Source organism: Bombus terrestris, chromosome 1, assembly GCF_910591885.1.
Source record: "Bombus terrestris chromosome 1, iyBomTerr1.2, whole genome shotgun sequence".
Taxonomy (NCBI): domain Eukaryota; kingdom Metazoa; phylum Arthropoda; class Insecta; order Hymenoptera; family Apidae; genus Bombus; species Bombus terrestris.
This window is the reverse complement of record NC_063269.1, coordinates 2,830,804-2,853,203: the sequence shown is the minus strand read 5'-3', so window position 1 is coordinate 2,853,203 and position 22,400 is coordinate 2,830,804. Positions and strand designations below refer to the sequence as shown.

Sequence of the window (22,400 nt, the reverse complement as noted above, 5' to 3'; positions counted from 1 at the left end):
GGTAAATAAAACACATAAATTGTAATATATATAAATATATATATTTTTTTCAAAAGTGACGTATTACAATTAATTTATATTTCTGATTAGATAAAATGTAAAAAATATTATGTACATGTCTTACAGTCTAGTTAATATCTTACATTGTACAATTTAAGGATAATCACAAATTAGCCTTAGCTATAGTGGTAAACGATAACTAAATAGCTATGTGATTTTGTGTCATAACTTCTTTCTGGAACCTTCTTCCAACTAAAATCCTGAAATAAAATATATAAATAAATAAACTACTAAAAAAGGTAGAATGTTTAAGAAATATTATGATTTGTAAAATACAATATTACTTACACAGGAGAACAAGCAACAGTTGTATTTGGAATAGTTAATCATCTAACGAATCATCTTTACTATGTTCGTGTAATAAAACATATTCTCTGCTGCTGTATCCAAAACGGATTACATCCCGTTCTAATAATTCGTGGTATCTTCTCGGTTCTAATTTTACATTATTTACAAATGTACCATTTGCAGACTCTAGGTCTATAAGATAAGGGCGAATTCTTCTTCCTTCTCCTCCATCTTCCTTTTGAAAAGATACTAAACGATATTGTAAAACCGCATGCTGTTTAGAGCACGAAGGATGATCTAAGGGAATATCAGCAACTTTGCGATCTCTGCCCATTAAATAGGCTGACTGCCTGTGGATATACAAGGTAGGCAATGCTTTCTCTTCTTTGAACGGATATAACCTCCATCTTCGTTTAGGTTTTCTCGCATCTGCAGGTTCGGAATATTTAATAACCACACCATTTACAGTGTTTGTATCTTCTGTTAGTTTTCCAGACAATTCGAAATTTGGTTTTTCTTTTTCCTGTTTTGGTTTACGTTTCGCACTAGCAATAGGTTTACCCCATTCTGGCGAACGTTCTCTCTTTACTCGTACTTCTTTGTAATTATTTCTACTCATAGTAAAGATCTTGTTGCGAATTACTGATTAAATAGCAACTGGTCAAGTCAAACCGATCGGTCGATATCGGTGGAGAAGGTTTGATAGTCTAACCTAACCTCAATCGAGTGTTGGTGTTATTTAGCACTTTATTTGCACTTGTTGAGACTGAAACACCTCACCCGAACGGTACGATGGTTTGTTAATGACTGTCCTAGTATGTTGCTGATTTGTTTAAAGTTTAATCTAACCTCAATTGAGTGTTGGTGTTATTTAGCACTTTACTTGCACTTGTTGAAATTGAACACAACACCCTTACGGTACGACGGTCTGTTAAAGACTGTCCTACTATGTTGCCGCTTCTCCCCACCAGCCGTTAAGTTTCGGCCATCATGCTCTTCCCACCATCCGTCCCGGAACTTTACAAATCCGGAATTATTTAGACAGGATAGAGTGTGTCCGAACACTTAAAATCCTGAGCAGATCTTGAACGACATTAACTATAACACAATAACTTTCTCAGAAAATTAAGAGAGTATTGTAACCTAGAAATAATCGAACAATAGCAGATAGACGTTGCCAGACTACTCCTATCCATGAATATCCTCCTTTATTACTAAACTCATCGACGCGGTCAAATTGATCGCTCCCGGAACTTCTACACAAATTTAACTATATTTAAACATTATTATCGCTTCATAATTTCTGACTTTTCCTCAAACATGCATACAATATATTTTTTAGTATTTAATTTTAGTTTGTTCTTTTATTTTCTAAGAAAAATTTGTACTCTGCCTTGCCTACCGTGAGCGGTCATTTTGACCGTCCGACAAAATATGTTAGTCAAACAAAATTAGTAATAACAAATAATAACAGCTGTTATACCCATAATCTTTTTAATGAAGGTTTTATACCCATTTTAAAAACAGTGAGTTTATGGGAATCACGATTGGTCCAAGAGCTCATGCGTTCGCTGTCAAATGGGACGAAACTCGGATCGGACGTTCTGTAGTCCGAGCTTCTGATGCTTCAAAGGAAGCCAGGAGGCAGTAAATGTATACAAAATTTAATTACTGTGGCTGCTGCAGTAAGCACATTTCATTTACATTTACTGCCTCGTCACGTTGGACAAACTATATATATGTATGTATATTATATGATTTTTTAGATATTTGTTTTTATATGCAAATGCTGTTATAGAATCGTATATAACATATAAAATGCATTGTCTAATAAGTTTGGGAGAGTAAAGCGTTTGATATAAATGAATAAATTATAATATGTGTGTATTTCAAGATTGATTTAATACAATCAATTTATATTCTTAATTACATGAAATGTCAAACTTGTACACTAACAATTTTTTTTGTTAAGAACTAAAAAATTTTATTAGAATAAATATTGCACTGTCGTAAATGCTCCAGAAAGACTGAATTTTTTAATCTTTCTTATAACTCAATTTAAAGATAATTATAAACTAATTTTACAACTTGTCCTAATAGGTAACGTTACATACTGTCAATGTATGTTAAAAATTGCTTCTTAAATATTTTACAAGTAGAACCTGAAATAGAATATACAAGTAAATAGATTTCTGCAAAAAATAAAATATTTAAGAAATATTACATAACATGAAATGCAGTATTACCTATGCAGTAGTAGTAAGAGTAGGTATACTTGTAGTAGTTGAGGGAACATCATCATCAAATGAATCATCTTTACTATGTTCATGTAATAAAACATATTCTCTAGAGCTGAATCCAAAACGGATTACATCCCTTTTTAATAGTTCGTGGTATCTTCTTGGTTCTAATTTTACATTATTTACAAATGTACCATTTGCAGACTCTAGGTCTATAAGATAAGGGCGAATTCTTCTTCCTTCACCTCCACCTTCCTTTTGAAAAGATACTAAACGATATTGTAAAACAGCATGCTGTTTAGAGCACGAAGGATGATCTAAGGGAATATCAGCAACTTTGCGATCTCTGCCCAGTAAATAGGCTGACTGTCTGTGGATATACAAAGTAGGCAATGCTTTTTCTCCTTTGAAAGGATATAACCTCCATCTGCGTTTAGGTTTTCTTGCATCTGATGGTTCTGCATATTTAATGACAACACCATTTACAGTGTTTGTATCTTCTGTCAGTTTTCCAGATAATTCAAAATTTGGCTTATCTTTTTCTTCCAGCTTTGGTTTAGCTTCCGCTTTAACAGTAGGCTTGCCCCATTCTGGCGATGGTTCATTTCTTACTTTTGCTTCTTCCAAATTATTCCTTGTTTCTTTGTTGACATTGTCATGTTTCTTATTATATTCAATAGGGCCTCTTTGTCTCCTTGTTTTTTCTTCATAATCTCTGTATCGCGGACGAAATTCCTCTCTTCTTGGAGGAGATCTCTCGTATCTTCTTCTATCATACTGTCTATCCTCTTCTCTCCTCAGGTGATCATGTCGGCTATCCCTATATAACCTATCCCGTTCGCCTTGCGATCTATCATAATGCACATCATTATTTTCTCTTCTTACGTTTCTGCTAAATTTGTGAACGTCCCTACCTTCTCTCTTGTCTCTGTAACTTTTATTCTTGCTGCTCGATTCCTTTTTGCTGGATCGTGTGTCTTGGTTAGGGTGTCTGTGTTTACGTCTTTTCCGTGACTTTTCGTGATGGCTATCGTCACTACTTTCAGAACTACTGCTAGACATTTTTATACTTTTGTCGATATAATTTCTTCAACGAAGTCAGTCTTCTAACATCTTGATACGAAACGATGCGAGGACAAGATAACCTATGCTAGTAATAAAACAGCCTGTTATAAACACTGTGAGTTTTAATACTCACATTAATATATTAATATACATATATAGAAAATTATATTTTATGCTTACGTTTTTCAGTTGATATCTAAATGTGTTCTAAATTCTACTTTTTTTATTAAAAACATCGACCATTCGCTTAATTGCACTATACACACTGCCACCATGCGTACGAAATTTCAAATAATGAAATATACATACATATATATATGTTTGTGTGCATATACGGTTATACGCTAGTTGCACACAGTTTTACAAAGATGAAGATATAGTATGTCATAATGCACTTACATAAATATTTTTATCGTAGAAGATTCTATAATCATATTATCAAAAATTTACGTAATATATTATTATAGATGTACTTAGATTGTTAGGTTTAAATGACTATAACGGTGCTAATATCTTTTTTCTTTCACTCCTAATGGTAGTAGTTGCAATATTACTTTATGTCCATTGCAAAAATATGATAAATTATAATTATTAAAGCATTTGTTGGCATCGTTATAAAAGATGCAATTAATTATATCTCCGCGTAAATTAGATTTGCAGTGGTGGATATCTTAACTTTGTTAACAACGATAAAATGAAATCGTATACATGGGCGATCTAATTGAAGTTGTAACTAACTGTTAAACCTATTAATTAATTTGAACTGAATCTAGTTAATAACAACTTCGTAATTATCGCTGACGGTTACGACAAAATTTGAATTAGCACGGCGCATGTTCGAACTTATGATATCCGATTAGAAGAGTTTCTTTATAAGGAAGCGGATGATTTACATGTAAAAAAAATATTGCGTTTATTTTGTATAAAAAAGTATAAAATCAGTATATACATAATAGTACATAATTAAAATATCTACAAGGATACTTGTATTTTTATGTCCTTTACCTTTTTTAAACCTTGTTCCGGTTTCGTTGTAATTTTAAGATACGCGAGATGACAGAGAAGGGTTTGTGTGTTATTTTCGGACTTGGCACGCTAAACCTTCTTTCTTTTCCCATTTATTGCTTAAATTTCTACTATGGTGTGCCATAGTATTCATTCTCGTGGAGTACTTAAAACGACGAAAGAGTTGAATCGGTGAAAGAGTCGGTATTGTCGGAGTTACTTTCGGCAGCATCTACAAACGCTGTGGATAGATCTCCGGCCAGTTTGCTCACAGTTTGCGAGGTCACATCATACATGAAGATTTCTTTCTCGCCTTGATCCGCGTCTTCTGGCCTGCAATAGTATCGATGATTATTTGAAAGCCGAAGGAAAGTGAAGCCCGGCGATTTTGATCGTTATTGCTGAGAGAGATGTTCGCGGAAGCGGATCGAATAGAACGTTCATGGAAGATGACGATGGATGACGGAGAATATGGCTCGTTAAAGAATAATTGTATGTGTCGTTTAAAGCTAATGGTCGAGTTAACAAAAGCAAACGAGTATAGGTAAGCGTGATTAATTATGGCATCGAACTCATGTCTATCACTTACATGGTTACCAATAGAACCACCGACTGTTTCTGCGGTTCCGTTTGGCTTTCCTGCTCCAACCACTTCTTGTAATTCTCCGCCGTTGGTTTTCTCACCAGTTGTTTCAGAGTATCGCCGGCGAGAAACTTGACCGCTTGCACATCGCTGACCCTTCTGCCTTGCCTCGATTCAATCTCTTTTTCCTCATGAAAGTTATAGTCGACGGGTGCCAATACAACTACGCTAGAGATCTTCCGACCATTAAGTTGCGGTACGTCCGGAATAGGGAAGGAAGCACCACTCACTTTGAGCGGTAGATAACGATTATATTGGGACTCGTCTTTCTCTCCTACGGTTACGGGATTCAACCTGGTAGCATCATCGCGTATGTGTTGATCCGCTAGCGCCTGGCCTTGCTCCGTATTTGGATCGAAGCGTACTACTTTCATCTCCACTCCACCTGGCCGCAAGGTAGCCTGCTCGAACTTAGTCGAGCTATCGGTAGCCGCCTTCTTCGCCGAAACTGGTGAGGAAGTGGAGGAAGAAGAGGAGGTCGAGGAGGAAGCGCTCTCTGCCGTTTGGGGTTTCTTGACGATCGACGGGACCGGTTCGCTGGCAGCTACCGCGGAACCGCCTCCGGCACCGTAGAAATTAGCCAGAGCCTCCGGCGGTAGTTTCTCTATCGGTATGTCGCCGACCTTGTCGTAATCCAGTATTTGTATGTCGGCGTTACCCAAAATACCGGAACTCAGCAGCTGTTCCCTGATATCATCCGGTACCTCGTCCGGAAGATTCGCGATATTTTCCCTAATTTTAGCCTCTTTCTTTGGAGAGAAAGTTGTTGTCGTCGTTGGAGCTTCGGTGGTGGTCGTCGTTGTAGTCGTCGTGGTAGTAGTAGTTGTACTTGGGACGAACGGTCTGATGGTTGAGATCGAATTATATTCTTCAGAGGGACTAACTGGAGTCGCGTAAATCTTTTGCGAAGGACTCGCGCTGTTTCCGGCAAACGATGGACGTCCCCAGATCGAAGATCGTTGTGGAGACGCTGGGAATCTTTGCTGCTGTTGTGGTTGTTGAAGATTTTGAGAGAAAAATCCTTGTTGCTGACTTTGAATAATTTGCTGTTTCGTATTCAGATGCTGCTGTTGATCGCTTATAAATTCGCTCGGTGAATTTCTTAAAATGTCTGGCGACGAACTCGGCGGTTGAGCGGAAACGTATTGATTCTGTGGCGTGTCCGGGAATCCAGTTGGCTGAATTACCGGATTAGGTGGGAAAGGGCCAGGATGAAGTGGATTTTCTCGAATTGCATAGTGTTGCTCGAGCTTCGGAACAGCTTTGAAAATTTCTCCTCCTGGTTTTTGAATTTGAGGCAAAATTGGTACTTGCGGTATATTGTGCACCGGTTGCGCTTGATTATATTTCAATTGCGAACGATACTGTTGCTCCTGTAACAATTTCTGTTCCTGTTCTTGTTTCCTTCTGCGTTGTTCCTGCAGCCTTTGTTGCTCCTGTAATCTTTGCTGTTCCTGCAATCTCTGTTGGTCTTGTAATCTCTGTTGCTCCTGTATCCTCTGTTGTTCCTGTATCCTCTGTTGTTCCTGTATCCTCTGTTGTTCCTGTATCCTCTGTTGCTCCTGTATCCTCTGTTGTTCCTGTATCCTCTGCTGTTCCTGTATTCTCTGTTGCTCCTGCAATCTTTGATGATCCTGTTGTCTCTGTTGTTCGTGCTGTCTCTGCTGGTCCAGTATCCTCTGTTGTTCCAAGAATCGTTGATGCTCCTGAAGTCTTTGTTGCTCGTGTTGCCTCTGATGTTCGCGTTGCTTTAGCAATTCCTGTTGACGACGTTGCTCGTGATACCTTTGTTTCTCTAATTCTTGTTGTTTATACGAGGACAAAGGTGGCTGCTGCGGCTGTTGTTCCACGTTGAAAGGACTGCCCTGGTTCGGTGGTAAAGGTTGATTTTGTACCTGCACGTTTTGATGGGAAACCGACAACGTAGGTGGGAACCCTGGTTGCTGTGGGTGGTTAATGTTGACGCGATGAGATGTACCGAAAGTATTGAACGGCGCTCGTTGTTGTACATCTGGTAGACCTTGAATAGTTATAGGCAATCGTTGAGGTCTTTGCAACGGACTCCTCGCTTGCGGCGGAGACGAGAAGGACGGCTGTTGCTGTAAGAAATTAGGAGGAGGTTGCTGTTGGAGAGGTTGATGGAGTGCCTGCTGTTGTGGAAAAGAGTTGGCGATTCTCTGTTGTGGAAATGCTGGTGGAACTCTCTGGTGGACCGGTTGAATCGGTTGATACGGGCCATGTTGTCGTTTAGGAGATCCTGGAGGAGTAGAAGTTGGCTTGGCCTGTTGTTGGGTCGGCGGCGCTTCCAAATCGCTACGCTTATGATGATTGTTCGGAGGTACTTGGTCGGTGCCGAAGGTGACGCGAATACCGCTAGAACCAGAATGGTACACTTCACTGTCGGGTCGAATGATAGCTCTCAAAGTCGTAGAAGGTTCTGACGGTGCCGGTGTCGCCGTGTGAACAGGTTCTTCCGGGTAAGGCGCTGGGTTATCTGGTTTGATCTCCTCGTGTTCCTCGACAGGTGTTAGCGCAGGCACGGGTGGATCGTAGACGACTCGAGACTTATCCCCGTAACCTTTCTTTTTCTCGTATTTCACATAAAACACTTGTATAGGCTCTTTCGTAGGTCTTGGTGGTGGAGGAGGTGGTGGGGGTACCGGTGTCGGCAACGTTTCGTTGGATTCCTTGATGATAATTTCGATGATAGGCTCCGGTTCCGTCGGATAATAATTCAACGGACCCTCTTCGTAAAGATCGTCGCTCTTGGAGCTTGCCAAAGGATTGTAGAGCGGATCTCTCTGAGAATATTGAACGATTGGTTCCATTTGGACGGCATAGGGCGGCGGTCTGGCTCCTCTTCTCGGATAGAATGCAACCTGTTGCCTCTTATCGCGGCTTTTCGAGGACTCATCTTTGGCAAAGGTCGCAACGACGAAGAGCGCTATTATCGTGACAATCTGGAAATGCGAATCTCTATCGGAACATGGAAACAAGAGGAACCAAATGGCATGTATCTGCGTACACAGGCAGAACGCATTTGTGGAAACATCGATCGCGCGTGGGTAACCGAGTGACCCGATTAATAAACAAGAAGAAACATCCTGTAAGGCCTTAAAAGGCCAATCGATTGGTATTCTAGCGTCGCCGAATGGACAGTTACTGCTACCCTGATAAGCGATTCCCAGCCGCGATCGTGTTCCCGATATGGCGAGACCGAGTTACAGCACGTATCGGATATAGGATGTTTCTCGAGTTTAAATTGCGCGAATAGAACAGAAATTCTTGTCGCTTGCTTTACATGGCCATAGAGAGAAAGAAGGAGAGAAAATTTAGGTTTTAGATTCAATGGCGTGCGCGTTTCACCTGGAGAATTCGGTGACTCTCCTAAAGCGCGGCGACTTCTTAATATTCTTCGAACAAAAAGAAAACTCGTACTCGACGTACGCGGACGAAATGAATTCATTTACATGGTTTTCATGCTAAGTGCCGAGCAAATTGAACGGTATAGTGCGAGCTCGTTAGAACACGTATCTCGTTAGAACTTTTTCGTAGAATTTGAAATTCATAGATTAGCGAAAAAAAAAAAAAAAAAGAAGAATGCGTTACGAACTATTAATTGAGCATACATAAACGCGTCGCTAATCCGATATACAATACTTTCCCTTGCTAAGTAGCCAAAGGCGATACGCTGACTGATTACAAATGATAGAACCGCGTCGAACGTTTCCCGTAACTAAGAAACAAGACATGGTTATTACGATGAAAGTACAAGCGGGCGCGTTCTCTGAAATCAGCTATTTAGCTTATTAATACAACACTCTCGGCGGAGAGTTTCACCGGTTCCCGGGAATATTCTCGAGGAGGCACGATCTTTTATATAATTACCACTATAAGGAAGCGCATGGTGTGTCCAAATCAGTTACTCGTTCGGCTTCTTTTTTTCTGGATGGTCGTGTCACACTTCACCGGTTTCACGTGTTTGACTTTAATGAAGAGCGGCTAACTCGCGATAGGCAACATGATATCCGTAGGACCGGGCATGTACTGAAAGATATTGGATGGAGCTTCGTACGGGAACTGAGGACAGATTGGGCCCAGAGGCCTGTCTCTCCCTACCTGATGCCACCACCACAGAACGCTTCAAGAAGCTCCTCTCTAATATCGAATACGGTGGGGCACCTTTCTCTGACTCTGGTGGCTACATACACTTTGCGTGGCTAGTGTAAAGCAACGTTTCAACCTTTCGCGTGTAGGACATACAGACGCGGTTCAAGACGAAAAAAAGAAAAGAAAAAAAAAGGAAGGTTCCAGCAAGAGAAGACAACGACGGTGAAGGGAGAAGCGGGCGAAGCCGTTGTCGACTTTCTTTAAATCCGTCTGCCGATCGAAAGGAAAGGAAGATGATTATATTAAACGAGCGTTACTTTTCCGCCGACCTCCAAGGCCTATCGAAACCGAAACCTTCCTTTCCTCTAGGAGAAGGCCGTGTCCGCTACTGACATGGTGCATACCGAATTATTTGGTGAAAGACTACCGCCTCCGGAGCATGGCAACTTACACGCACACTCGCGTTTACATACACTTATCATTACTTTCGCTAAAAGTTTAAAGCGGTTCCGAGCGAACGATTTCTTACGAACAAATCATTTCCTGCGTCTGTCTAATGACCTCTCTTTCACGGCGATAAGCAAATTCTAGCGATCACTTTTACCATGTACCAACAGCCTTTCTTTGACTCGATCATTTCTTAATTCTACTATATTGTAACGATGATGATTCGTTGTTACTTTGACATCACTTCACTCTGTTCTTTAATGATATTGTAATTTTATATTCAGTTACGAGTTTTCCAAACCTAGGTACCAAGAATTACGTAATTACGTCGCTTAATGAATCGAAACTTTAAAACTCATGTAATTGCTGTATACATTTTTCGTTACGTTTTATTCCTACCTGTTTTGTTTTTAGTCCTGCTACGATTACGTAGTTTTCCTTTCCGTAATAGAGATAGTTCGAGATTTTCCAACAAGTTTATCCCACGTGAAAAGATCGCGTGCACTCTTTTTCCGTAAATTGCGTTCAGTTTGCTGTGAAAGGCAGAAATCTAGAATACCAGTTAAATGAGGATGACCTGGTAAAACCCTTAGTTGCAAAAGCTTTGATGATGCAAAATTCTCATACTTGCGTAACGCGCATTCCAGACTGATTCATCTGATCTGAGATAGATTCGTTTAAATTGATTCCCTATAACCTCGTTTTCACCTCTGAACTTTAATGGATCAAGGAGGTAACTGAAATTCGTTTTCTCCCGAGGCTCGAAAGTGTGCAAATCGATTTGGAAATTAGACAACAGGTACTGTCAGAGTACATTGACATTTAACGATTTCAGTGGACCAGCATCCAGCAACAAAGATGAGTATTTAGCGAATATCCACGCACCGTCGAGATTCGACGTCTCGCTCGTCCTACTTGAAAACTTTCACTTACGTTGGCGTAAGAGGTCCAAACAACGACCGAGAGATTCGAACACGATGAGCAAAGAATCGAATGGTCAGTGATTTCTAACTCTGTAAAGACATATCTTTTGTAAATAAGACTATTTATTCATATAGACAAAAAACTTTTATATTACTGAATTTTTATCAAGGGAATAACATAAAACGACACGATTGCTGGTTTCGTAAAATTCACGCATGAGAGGAAAACCGTGCAGAATCGTTCAAAGTTAATTGTCTGAAAACGATTGGAGATGGATAAATAAGGCAAGCGTAAGGAGACGGGTTTATTATGGCGTTTAGCAATAATTGCAACAGTAGTTTGTGAAACAACATTTAGAAGTGAATTGCACGAGTCGTAGCTGCTGGGTTCTCATGAAAGTCCAGAGATATAGAGTGGCAGATGATATGGTTCTCGATCTACGGCCGTATAGTCTGTGGGTATATATGTAGTTCTCTGAGAGCACTGCGCTCATGAGCAATAACGTAACTGTTGAAGAGTGAAAGTGCCGTAAAGTGGGACATGGCAAGAATAGCGTCCGATCTTTTAATTAATAAATAAAGCAAACAAACGGTTCTCATTTCCTTTGCCTTTTGTATTGAAGCGGCGAAAGACGGTTCGCCGTTTCATAAGACCTTGGCTGATATATTAAAATTTTACGCGTCTCCGTGAGAAAATTACTTTCGATCTAGTTGATCGTTTCCTGGTATCGTTTGCTCGATATATCATGGTTAGGAGCAAAAAGTCTAAATCGACCACTTCGCTCTTTTTGCGACAGCCAGTTCGATATTTTTCTTATTATCGTTGACTTTCCTTTCAGCGAAGTTTCTTATATTAGCTGTATCATTCGCACCTATGTATGCATATTCTCATAACTGTGTTATATAATTAGACAGCATATACGGTATAAACAAAAAGTATTTGTGACCGGTGTTATATTCACTGCGCTTTCTATTTCCATCGTAAAGAGTACATTTTAAAATCTTGTATAGCGTGGGATATTATAAATAATTTAAAATTGAAAGACTTATCTAACGATAGATATGAAAATAAGATATAACACATTGATTTTACGTGTACATATACACGTATAAATTACTAATCGATAAAAGTTACTTATCGAGAGTTAACTACTTAGAGATAAATTTTAGTATTAACAAATGAATTTTAGAAATGATAATTTTATGACAGAATTAGAACCACGTGGAACGATCAGTCAAATTTACGCGGCTATTTCATCGCAACGATGGCCGCACCTACTGACATTCGGTGCACATGTAAAGTCTGTACCAGAATTCGTGTCACGATTGACCAAATATTTTGTGTTTTAGATGTATACGGTTGGCTATTGAACTCTTATATCGTGGTATGTAACATTAGAAATTTATCTTGTACCAGCATCTTCTATAGTGTTGCATTTGTTCGGGTTAATTCGATATGGCTACAGACGTGTGTTTTCAAATGCGTGTCGTTATCTTCATCGAGTCGTAGAGCTTTAATGACTCTGCTCCTTTTTTTTTAATACAGGATTTTTTCCAAGACGAATTATGGGACAAATTACCGGGAAGTTGGAGGTTTGCATTGCAAGATACTCCGCCTCGAGAATTTGGTAAATGGTTATCGGGAGACATCTCGTGGTGAGTACCGATACCATACTGTTCGAACCTGATTACCTGTTGTTTTACATATTATTCTATAATCTTTTTAATTGTATTACAGCACACGTGTATGGCCCTTAACATTGCTTGCACTTCGTCAAGTGGCTAATATTTTGCAAGTAAATAGAGATCACGAAGATCCAAAAAGTACTTTAACTTGTGAATTCAATAAAGTAATAACAAATAATAATAACAAAATTTGTAAAATTAGCAGAAATGATACATTTGACAAGCTATATTCCCAGGATCAAAAATTTAATAACCTGTTTTCAAAACATATAAAGAAGAAAAAGAGATACGAGATACATGAAATAGCTGAAGTGTGTGCAGGCTGTGCCTATGAAGCTAGCTGTAAATGTATCATTGATATTGGGTCTGGAATGGGTCATTTAGCTCGTATCCTAGCGTTCCAATATGGGTTAAACGTTACTTGCATTGAACAAGATTGTATACTATTGCAACAAGCTAGGTATATAAATTACTATGGTACAATATCATTATAGTAGATGCTAATAATAATTTTGTTGCAGGAAATGGGATCAAGAATTATTGACGTCTATAAGAAAACACATACCTAATTTCCATCAAAAGTGTCCTCAACATTTTACAGCTAAATTAGAATCTTCGAGTTTAGTAGAATCAGAGTTAGTTAATCGATTAAAAGAATTGTTTCAGAATGAATTCGATTTAAGCGAAACAGAAACTGAATTTGGTCTTATAGGACTTCATCCTTGTGGTGATCTAGCTCCTATATTATTGAAGTTTTATTCATCTAGAAGCGAAGCCAAATTTATTTGTATCGTAGGATGTTGTTATATGAAACTAACGATACAGTTTGTATACTTTCTTAGAAGATCTTTTTCTTTAATATTATGTACTATAATAATTGATTTTCTAGATCAGAGACAAGAGAATTAAAGGGTTATCCACTTAGCCAGTATCTGTTAGCACGTAAAAATCATTTGTTAACTTATACAGCATTAGAAGTAGCTTGCCACGCTATTGAAAAATATTGTGACAAATTAAAGAATGGAAATTATGAAGATTTAATAGTTAAGTGAATTGGTAAACATGTACATATTTCAATAAGTATTATTAACCGAATTGTTTGTTTCAGGTACACACTTATAGAGCAGCTTTAGAAACTATTTTAGTAAAAAAAAATGAAAAATTACGTCATAGTCAATTCAGAAATGTTAAAGTATCGAAAGGAATGACATTTGAACAGTTAAGTTACTAATATCTCATAACTGAAAATTAAATAAGCAGCAACGAATGCACAAATATATACATATATCTCTATTTCAGGTATTGTAATGTAGCTACTGCAAATTTTGACGCTTATTTGCAGCCGCAAGAGTCTGATATTAATAATTTAGAAATAAATAATCTGTTAAATCGATGGGAACAAGTTATAATATTTGGATCGCTTCGAATGATGTTGGCGCCATTAGTGGAAACCATAGTGCTGTATGACAGATTTCTGTTTCTGTCCGAAAAAAGTTTGACACCAACACTAAAACCGGTGTTCGATAGTAGATTGTCACCTCGAAATTTAGTACTAATGTCTAGGAAAAATAACTAGTCCGTTTAAAGTTTCGAATTATTTGCCGATAAATCCTACCTTGAATTTTTCCTTCTTCAATCGCTGTAAGTGTTCATACTATTGCACTTCCCGCGTCCACGAATCAAAGTTGCTCCAGATTACGATGTGCCTTTGATTGGACAATATCACTGAATTATAATCGTCGATGAATAATGTACTATTTCAATTTTCTGTTCTTCGATAATAACGACTTTTAAGAAAACCACATTATAAAAACTGCAATATTCTTTGCAAATGTTCTTTTGACTTGTTATTTAATGGTAATTTTATTGTTCGAATATACGACGCGAGCAACGATAGGCCGACCAATGGGAGAGTGGGGTAACGGATAGACGCGCGTGCGCGCGATTCCACCTTAAAGATCATACCGTCAGTATTCGAATAGTGGCGTCGATAGGTAGCGCTGCGGTGGCCGGCTACTTCGTTAGGGGCAGAGACGTTCCTCTCCAGCAACATCGCGATCCAGTTTCCCTTAAGCCGCTCTCGCGCGTTTGTCTGTTCTCGTCGCGTTCGCGTCGTGTCCTACCGATTATTTTCTCCTTCCTCCCCCCTCCCCCGCCCGCGCACGAGATCGTCGACACGGTAGAGAGCCGCGCGGTATACACACGGACGTGTCGTCGTAGCACTGAGTGCCCCGCTTTTAAAACTAAATTGTCCGGTGTCGAACCCTAGGATGGCGTTTAACGGAGACGGACCACACTCCAAGAGGCAGCGACTCGAGGAATCTGGTCACAGGGTGAGTACAAGTTTATATATTAGATTCGGTCGGAGGTATTTTGTCGGCGAAATTTGTCAATCAGTTTCTGTGCCTTAGACGGATTTTATTCGTTATTTGAACGTTTGGTATACTGGTACGGTGAACGCGTGCGTTTCAGCGTGTCGCGTGAGATTTACAACCCGTGAGGCGGTCGCGACACAGCGGTGGGGGGAAAGTCGCCATTTATCCGGTCGCTTTTACCCATATCACCGCCACCGCGTCGAAACAATGGGCGATGCGCGCGCTCTCGAAGAAGATTGTCTCGTGTCGTGGTCGTGTCGTGTATAATACGAAACGCACGTTTGCCTGATACGTGGCTCGTGTTTCGGCAGCAACCTGTTATCTCGTACGTGTGCTTTCTGTAATAATCGTTTCCGGGAATTCGGTTGACGACGCCGTCGCCACCGTCGTGGAAAGGCTTGCCCTGTTCTATCGTCGTTATTGGCGACGGCTGGTGCGCGAGGATGCACGTTCAAAACAAACCCCCGTCGGTGAACCGGGGTCGATAATTTCCATCGCGTTATCACCGCGAGACGAGGCGTTGTCGCGATGCTCGCCGTCTGCGATTATCTCGAAGGGCAGTTTCGTCTTTATACCGTGACCTATGAGATATTCGGACAAACAGAGCAGATAATAGCAGCACTGTGCTTGAACGTGTTGTGGTCTTAGGAGTCTTCGACCGACGGCTCCCATGCATTTATCATACCGTTTCTTTGGAACGACGTTTTCGTCCTGAAATCGATCCCTGGTCATTCCGTTAACGTTATATTAACCGAATGTATCCGGCGAGGGTATCGAAGGTACGAGAAAATACATTGATACTCATACGAATCGGTGATTATTAAAAAATATTTATTTGTTTTTTTTTATTCTTATAAAATATGGTTGATTGCCTTCTTCATATTATTTATAGGATTATATATTATAAATACGTAAAGCCAGCTGAAATCATTTTTCTTTGTATTACGTATTACGTATACGTATACGTATTTACACGTGCTTCATTAAGTAGTCTAGAAAATTTCAATTATTTTTTTATTCCAATAAAGATGTATTTTTATTGTCTTGGCTTGAGAAATGTTTTTAGAGTGGCTATATTCGTTTCTCTATATGTATACGGTATATCGAAAAGCAACAATAATAAATCGCGATAGCATGAATCATATTTGCAATTCAGTTGGATAAATAATGAATTGGAATATGGCTGTAAAACTGACTACGAGCAGCGTTGAAAATAAAGTATATGTGCATTCATGAATAAAAATACCATATCACGCGCTATCGTTACTCATTTTGTATTCGTTCAATTGTCCTTAACTAGTCATTAAATATGACCCATCCATTATCTTGTAACAATACTCAAATATTGCTTATTTTTTAAATATCTTTTTAATCTCTTTGGAACGATAATATTTACGCTCATTATCATTTTCGAGGATAATTTGTAAAAACCGCGTAAAAAACAAAAATTGAACATAACGAACAGAATGGGTCATTGTCACGTCAACTACTTCGTGACCTTCATTCCACGGTTGCTAACACTGCTGCTGAGAACACATGCCACAGATGATGTAACGGTAGGCGTAATGTATTACATATGCATGTATGTCAATCATATTTTCACACGGAGTACGTCGGCATACATTGATCGGGATATTGAACTTTTACATTTTTATTTTTTATAAACTATCGTCTCATCATTTAATTCGTTATTTTACTGGATCAACTGATATTTCGCTTTGTATTACGACCTTTGGTATTACATTATTTAAATTACCTGCAATTTCTTCGTTTCTTACGCGATATAATATTTATTACATTGTCCCCGATCGATATGTTATATTTCAAGGAATTATGTTAGATACACCTGTATATCTCAGTTATATTCATGTGAAAAATGTAGCCATTTTAAGCCACGTTTAACGTAACCATTATCTTTCTTTCAGTTCATTCTACTATCTATTATTGTGTACTATTATTAACTTCGCAGTTCCTAATAATTCCAATATGTGTTTAGAAGTAGGAGTAGTAACGATGCATAACTTGAATCGCTCAATTCCTTGTTCTTTTTCAAACATAACCTGTATATTCGTTTTAAGACGCTAGATGTACCACATGGCGATCGTCTTTAGAAAGAATTCCGTTCTATTTGTAAGAAATCGATCTACGAAAGGTCAACGGTACGTGGTGGCGACTTCACGGTAACATACAATTCTTGCGGTTAGTCCTATAGGTCAGCATTAAAATATGTATCGACGAGTTTCTCTTCTGTGTCGTATTTTCATAATCAGTGGTTGAGTAACGATCACGAATAAGACGCATGAAAGTCGCTCGAATTGTTTCGGGAACGTTTCCATTTACGTAGTCACGGCTCAAGTTTTTTAACTTTTAAATTCGTTATTCGGATTGGTTCACGTTTTAAATTTCCCTCCCTTTGCTCGACTACCTCTCCCTGACTGTATGATCGACGAGAAAAGAATGCCTACACTTTCTCATTGTTAATGTTGATTAAGTTAACCACGAGCAGAAATAAATCCACGTAGTTGGAATATCAATGTAACTACCTTTGCTTGCGCTCTGCTATCCTTTGCACCGTACTCCATAATGCATGCGGATCCACTCGATTTCTCGGTTTCTGTTCTATAGACTCGTGGTCGGCCAGCTCGATTCAATTCCTCGTCTATTTTCGAGGCAATGGGGACAAAAAGTATATATCATTGTCTTTACCGTTCGATGATCGGATATGTTCAATATCAAAGCGTTTTAACGTTTCTTCATCATGAAATATTCAACGAGGATAAAAAAAGAAACTTATAAGTACGTATATCTCTACTGACACTGCGTCGCATTTGCACGCGATTAAATCCACGTTTTTCTCGATTACGTGAATTTATCTTGATCGTAGTTTCTGATATTTCTTCTGAAATTCCCAAACACTCCTGTAAAGCGTAGATAATCGCAGCTATATGGAAATGGAAGTTTGGCGGAGAGTAGTTTGAAGAACCGTTATCTTGATCCTTAGTCACGTTCTATCATTCGTTTCGTCCTTTCTCTCGTTACTCGTCTCGTAACCTTGTGAAATTCATCCGAATGTTCCTTTCTTGCGGTACGAGTATGGTCGGTGGTCGCGGCTAGAGACAAAAGTTCCAGCAAATCGATAACGTCAATGTTGATCCGCGAAGAGTTATTTTGTGCCAAATAGCTCGAACAACTCGAGTCAATCAATGTGCGGCACACGTTTGACATTTCTACGAACGTAACTGTGTAATACGCGGTCATTTCGATGGAAAATAACAGTATCCGTGTAAATTATGCTATTAACTATTAAGAACCAATGTTGCATTCGCGCAACTTGTCACTCGTAACCTTTTTCAGTTAATTGACACTATCGAATTTTGGATTTTTACATTGTGATTGTGAAAAGGATTGCAAAGGATTCGCTTAGTATTTTTTTCAATCATTGTCTCGTCTTTCGCTTCTTATCTTTTGCGGTAATGAGATTTGAAAATATTGAAATATCGATAGCATTACGATATATATCTTCTTCAGAGTATAGAATCTTTTCTTTACACTTCTGATTTCTGTAGTGGATTTCTGTCTAGTATCTGTTATTCTTTTACTTCTTTTTACGGTTTCGTTTACTTTGATAAGATAATTAAGTTACTTTATTCGTATCTTGCAATGACGTTGCGTTTATGCAACTTTCGCGAATTATTTCATCGTACCAGTAACATAAAACAGCCTATCGGTCCCATCGCTAATTATAATCCTTCGAAGACGACACGACCTGTACTTCTACGTTTGTTCTTAGCAAAAGGCAGTGGCCAGATCTTAGTGCATGCGTTTCGGCCAACGACGCGACGGAACGAAAATCCGTTCGTTTGAACTTTGCCAACGCAAAGTCAAGCCGTCTCTCAAACTTCGCGACACCGTCCATTCGGATCTCGGTGTGTCATACAGACCGAAATATCTTTGACTCTTGACTAGTATCCTTGCTCGGTAATGTGCACGTGCTCCCGTAACTGGAATGTCTGACGAAGTAACTCTGTCAGCTTGGCTATGATGTGTCCACGATAAAAAAGAAGATCGATACTCACTTCCTGTCAGACAGTATAGTGTACATACTTGAAAATTGTATCGTGAATGAAATTCATGGATGTCGTTCAAGAGACACACGACGCTTTATGGTCAGCAAGTGGCTGCAGTGGGCGGATTCCTATGAAATTTTAACACCTGAAGGGTCATTTTCTTTTGACATATTGACGCTTTTCACGTGGATCAGCTCATCGAAATCTAGAAACCATTTTTCACAATCTTCTTTATTCCTCGTCGCTTTGTCGACGATTAGGTGACACGAAATGCATGGTATTTGTCATGTAAACGACAACCGTATATGCGAACAATGAAAGTATAAGTTCAAATTGATATTAAATTGGAAGCAATATTCTTAAGGTTAGAATTATCGAATTTCGGAGTGAACGTTTCTTACAATTACTAAAAACATGGTGGTTTTAGCGAAATTAACGTTGACTTTTATCGAAATGGAATTTCCATCCACTTCAACTCTTTCGAGACGAATTTTTCATTTAACAATGAATGCGATATTAATAATTCGGATTATAATACAGATACTCAAGCTTGTAAGGTATTGGTTAATGATGATTTTCATAATGGGATATTTAATTCCATTTACAATGCGATTCTATGTCTCGATGATCTCAGTGATGTCCAGAAAAATGATAACAATCTAATGATTTTCTCAAGTCATTTATTTTGGAACGTATCGTATCATTATTCTCATAATTATCTGTATATATTATAGCGTAGTTTAGATTTCATACTATAAATCTAGCGTTAAATAAGTCTTTATTTGAACTTTAATACTTTAATCGAAGTTGCCCGTAATAGAACACCTTTGGCTAATAAAGCACGTGTTCTGCAAGTGGATGGCGTGGAGTGGTGCTCGAAGAATCATCGGAATAGGACAATCTGTTTGTAGTACCTCGTGACATATTCTTCTATAGCCATCCATAGCATCGTTGCACGACATTTGATGAAATTACTCGTTTCGTTAGAAGCATATCCATAGTTTAGCCTGGAATCGTGGAATGTAATGTCTTCGTGTATCGACGTAAATTGCCTTCAATATTATATAATGGAATAATACCTGGCTCCGATGGATAAGAGTATCGAATGCACAATAAATTGTCATCGATCATAATATCATTGTTTCATCAATCATGATTATTACACAGAGCACGAAAATAAACCGTCATCCGATACGTCGTAATAACGGTGAAAAGACCATTGTCCCGGAGTCGCGTTGCAATTTTCGTCATTACATTACTTTCACGCGCGTACGATGATTGCGTTCCTACGGCCAATGAAATTTAATTTCGCGCTTTTCAGCGTTTCGCGTTCCACGATTAAAATTCTATTCGTAAAATCGTCATATTTTAATTCAATCGTGCCACCTCTTTGTCAGCGATCAGACACAAAGTTGTTCCATTTAACATAAATGCTTTTAAAACTGTTTTACGAATTGTTTGGGTTAGGCTTGTTTGACAAGTTGTTTTTTTAATTATTTTTTAACTAATATATATAGCAACTCACGGAGGTATTTAAACACTCGAGCAAACCTTCTACGGATACATATATTGTTCCCCAGTGGAGGGGATTAATAATTAGATTAGAGCGATTGGAAATTTGTACATTGTAATGTAAACTGTGTTATATAAAAATTGTGTGCCACATTTAGCCGTATTATACTTGTGTTTAGCGATTGAGCGATAACGATACCATTGATATTCAGTCAATTTGATATCAAAGTATTCGATGGGAAGTATCGATATCGATACGTATCAAAATTTTACGTATTTTCTATCAATCATCGACATTGATTTTTCTTTAATCAATACCAAACCAATACTGTGCTTGATACGGATGAAAATCACAATTTGAACGTATGCGTATGTCTTCTGAAACGGCTTCGACGGATGTCAACAAAATGCTAACACGTTGTTCCGTACGTACACTTTTTCGGACGATTGCACATACACACACCGACGTTCCTCCTTTTCTACAAAGATCATAAACAGGCGGTTTTTGTTTTGGTAAATATTATAGTAGGCAAGCGTTACAATAACGACCGTGTCGTCAACGGTCATCGCAATGGTTATAACAGTAGCAACAAAATACTATTCTATAATTGTCTACGTATTATGTATTATATAATTTAATCATATAATTCACAGTATTGATTCCTACTCCTGCTTCGTCATTATCTTGGTATTATCGATAATAAATAATATTTTCGCGAAGGATTAAATTGCAAAATGGCAACTGATATTGTCGTATAAACATCAAGCAGCTATTATATATATATATACACAAATATTTTCATATAAGTATCAAATAGGTATCAACATTCTCGTGTAGGTATCAAACAGATATCGAATTTTCGTGTAGGTGTAAAACGAGTATCAAGATTTTCGTATCAAACTGGTATCGGCACATTCTCACACGTAAATATCAAAGACGTATTGATTCCTTTTGATGCCTTTGTCTTTGATATTTATCGATGCCAGATCGAAATGTGTAGACCGGTATCGACACTATCGATACATATTAGCAGTCATATCGCTATATATTTGTGTTGCGTGGTGAAAGTTTGTATCATAGATATTAGAGTTATTATTTTATGTGGAGCTTAATTCGCGTTGTAATGGCAATCGAAAAGTCCGTTTAGAATTCGCCGAAGACGCGCTTGTTAAGGATTTTTTAGACTTCGTTGTATCTCCAGCATGTTGTATCTCTGTATTTGGAAGGATAACAGAGTGTTGTATGAGGCTGGAAGGCGAAGTGCTGGTATGGACAATGGACACCTTCGTGGAATATTCCACAGGGTTCGAATTCTGACGCGTGAATCGTTAGGCTGGACGTCGCTCGTATGACTGTTTAGAAACTCCGTGGTTTATGACAACATCTTTACTATTGAGCTATGGAAAAAGCGACGCGAAGCAACTAAAAATACAAGGTATTGAAAATGAGTCACGTACCACCTGACTGCTGGCAGCCACCGAAGTGCTAAAATTCTATTTTTCGAAAATAGCGATTGTTCTTGACCGTGGCATAAACCTGCCACGTCCTTGCTATACCTCTAACGTGTAACTAACAGTCTCGTTTTATATGTTTGCGTTATAACACACATGATATGTTTGCAGTAAACGTCTCGCAATTTCTATATTTATTTTCGTATTTGTTGACATTTTTCTCAGTATAACCGATTGTATCTCGTTATAATACGCACGACACTTGTTTCTTGTTATAGCGTTAATAAAATCTCAAAATGTTCCGTATAATACACAGAATATATTAATACAAATTTTCTGTGATAAGAGAAGGTCGGTGTGAAACGCAGCCGACGAAACGTTTACGTTCTCAGATTATTTCATCGTGTCCGATATCCATCGTGTCACCAGAGGACTGAACTGAAAATCGTGAAAAGCGTAATTTCCAGAAGAAGGTGCACGTATCTTTCCCCCGGTTCCCCCGTTCATCCGTTACTTCTGCACGCGAG

At 38.6% G+C, this 22,400-nt stretch overlaps 5 protein-coding genes across 7 annotated transcripts in view; 2 read left to right on the top strand and 3 right to left on the bottom strand.

The window, feature by feature from the left end:
• Positions 1–22: 22 nt before the first annotated feature.
• Positions 23–1,511, bottom strand: LOC100647714 (smad nuclear interacting protein 1). The gene is made up of 2 exons (XM_003392935.4): positions 349–1,511; positions 23–260 (listed from the first exon to the last, which is right to left on the bottom strand). Exon 1 carries the CDS (start codon positions 965–967, stop codon positions 383–385), a length of 585 nt encoding a protein of 194 aa, XP_003392983.3. The 5' UTR covers positions 968–1,511; the 3' UTR covers positions 23–260; positions 349–382.
• Positions 1,512–2,215: 704 nt separating this feature from the next.
• LOC100647602 (smad nuclear interacting protein 1-like) lies at positions 2,216–3,962 on the bottom strand. 2 transcript variants are annotated; one of them, XM_048406856.1, is made up of 3 exons: positions 3,834–3,962; positions 2,595–3,738; positions 2,216–2,510 (listed from the first exon to the last, which is right to left on the bottom strand). In XM_048406856.1, exon 2 carries the CDS (start codon positions 3,648–3,650, stop codon positions 2,595–2,597), a length of 1,056 nt encoding a protein of 351 aa, XP_048262813.1. In that variant the 5' UTR covers positions 3,651–3,738; positions 3,834–3,962; the 3' UTR covers positions 2,216–2,510. The 2 variants fall into 2 exon arrangements, with proteins under 2 accessions (XP_048262813.1, XP_048262810.1); XM_048406853.1 differs by having other exon boundaries at positions 2,595–3,733; positions 3,834–3,954.
• Positions 3,963–4,567: 605 nt separating this feature from the next.
• LOC100648663 (YLP motif-containing protein 1-like) lies at positions 4,568–9,626 on the bottom strand. The gene is made up of 3 exons (XM_020862968.2): positions 9,190–9,626; positions 5,248–8,261; positions 4,568–4,991 (listed from the first exon to the last, which is right to left on the bottom strand). The coding sequence occupies exons 1-3, from the start codon at positions 9,205–9,207 to the stop codon at positions 4,826–4,828; spliced, it is 3,198 nt and encodes a 1,065-aa protein (XP_020718627.1). The 5' UTR covers positions 9,208–9,626; the 3' UTR covers positions 4,568–4,825.
• Positions 9,627–12,023: 2,397 nt separating this feature from the next.
• Positions 12,024–14,053, top strand: LOC100647487 (methyltransferase-like protein 25B). The gene is made up of 7 exons (XM_003392933.4): positions 12,024–12,166; positions 12,328–12,437; positions 12,520–12,927; positions 12,989–13,291; positions 13,357–13,510; positions 13,576–13,685; positions 13,767–14,053. Exons 1-7 carry the CDS (start codon positions 12,047–12,049, stop codon positions 14,041–14,043), a joined length of 1,482 nt encoding a protein of 493 aa, XP_003392981.3. The 5' UTR covers positions 12,024–12,046; the 3' UTR covers positions 14,044–14,053.
• Positions 14,054–14,437: 384 nt separating this feature from the next.
• LOC100647365 (heterogeneous nuclear ribonucleoprotein L) overlaps positions 14,438–22,400 on the top strand; it is a 165,328-nt gene continuing 157,365 nt past the window's right edge. The window contains exon 1 of one of the 2 annotated variants that reach the window (XM_003392932.4): positions 14,438–14,800. In XM_003392932.4, coding sequence (XP_003392980.1) covers positions 14,738–14,800 — 63 coding nt within the window. In that variant the 5' untranslated portion in view covers positions 14,438–14,737. Of the gene's footprint in view, positions 14,801–15,029; positions 15,622–22,400 lie in introns of those variants that run through there. The other variant, XM_012320619.3, reaches the window with a different exon arrangement.

Excerpts from the sequence above, each read along its gene's own strand:
- LOC100647714 (XM_003392935.4), bottom strand. The coding sequence starts at position 967 with ATGAGTAGAAATAATTACAAAGAAGTACGAGTAAAGAGAGAACGTTCG.
- LOC100647602 (XM_048406856.1), bottom strand. The coding sequence starts at position 3,650 with ATGTCTAGCAGTAGTTCTGAAAGTAGTGACGATAGCCATCACGAAAAG.
- LOC100648663 (XM_020862968.2), bottom strand. Across the intron at positions 4,992-5,247 it reads GTGGTTCTATTGGTAACCAT|GCCAGAAGACGCGGATCAAG; the intron begins GTAAGTGATAGA and ends ATACTATTGCAG.
- LOC100647487 (XM_003392933.4), top strand. The coding sequence starts at position 12,047 with ATGGCCGCACCTACTGACATTCGGTGCACATGTAAAGTCTGTACCAGA. Across the intron at positions 12,167-12,327 it reads TATTGAACTCTTATATCGTG|GATTTTTTCCAAGACGAATT; the intron begins GTATGTAACATT and ends TTTTTAATACAG. Across the intron at positions 13,686-13,766 it reads AAAGGAATGACATTTGAACA|GTATTGTAATGTAGCTACTG; the intron begins GTTAAGTTACTA and ends TCTCTATTTCAG.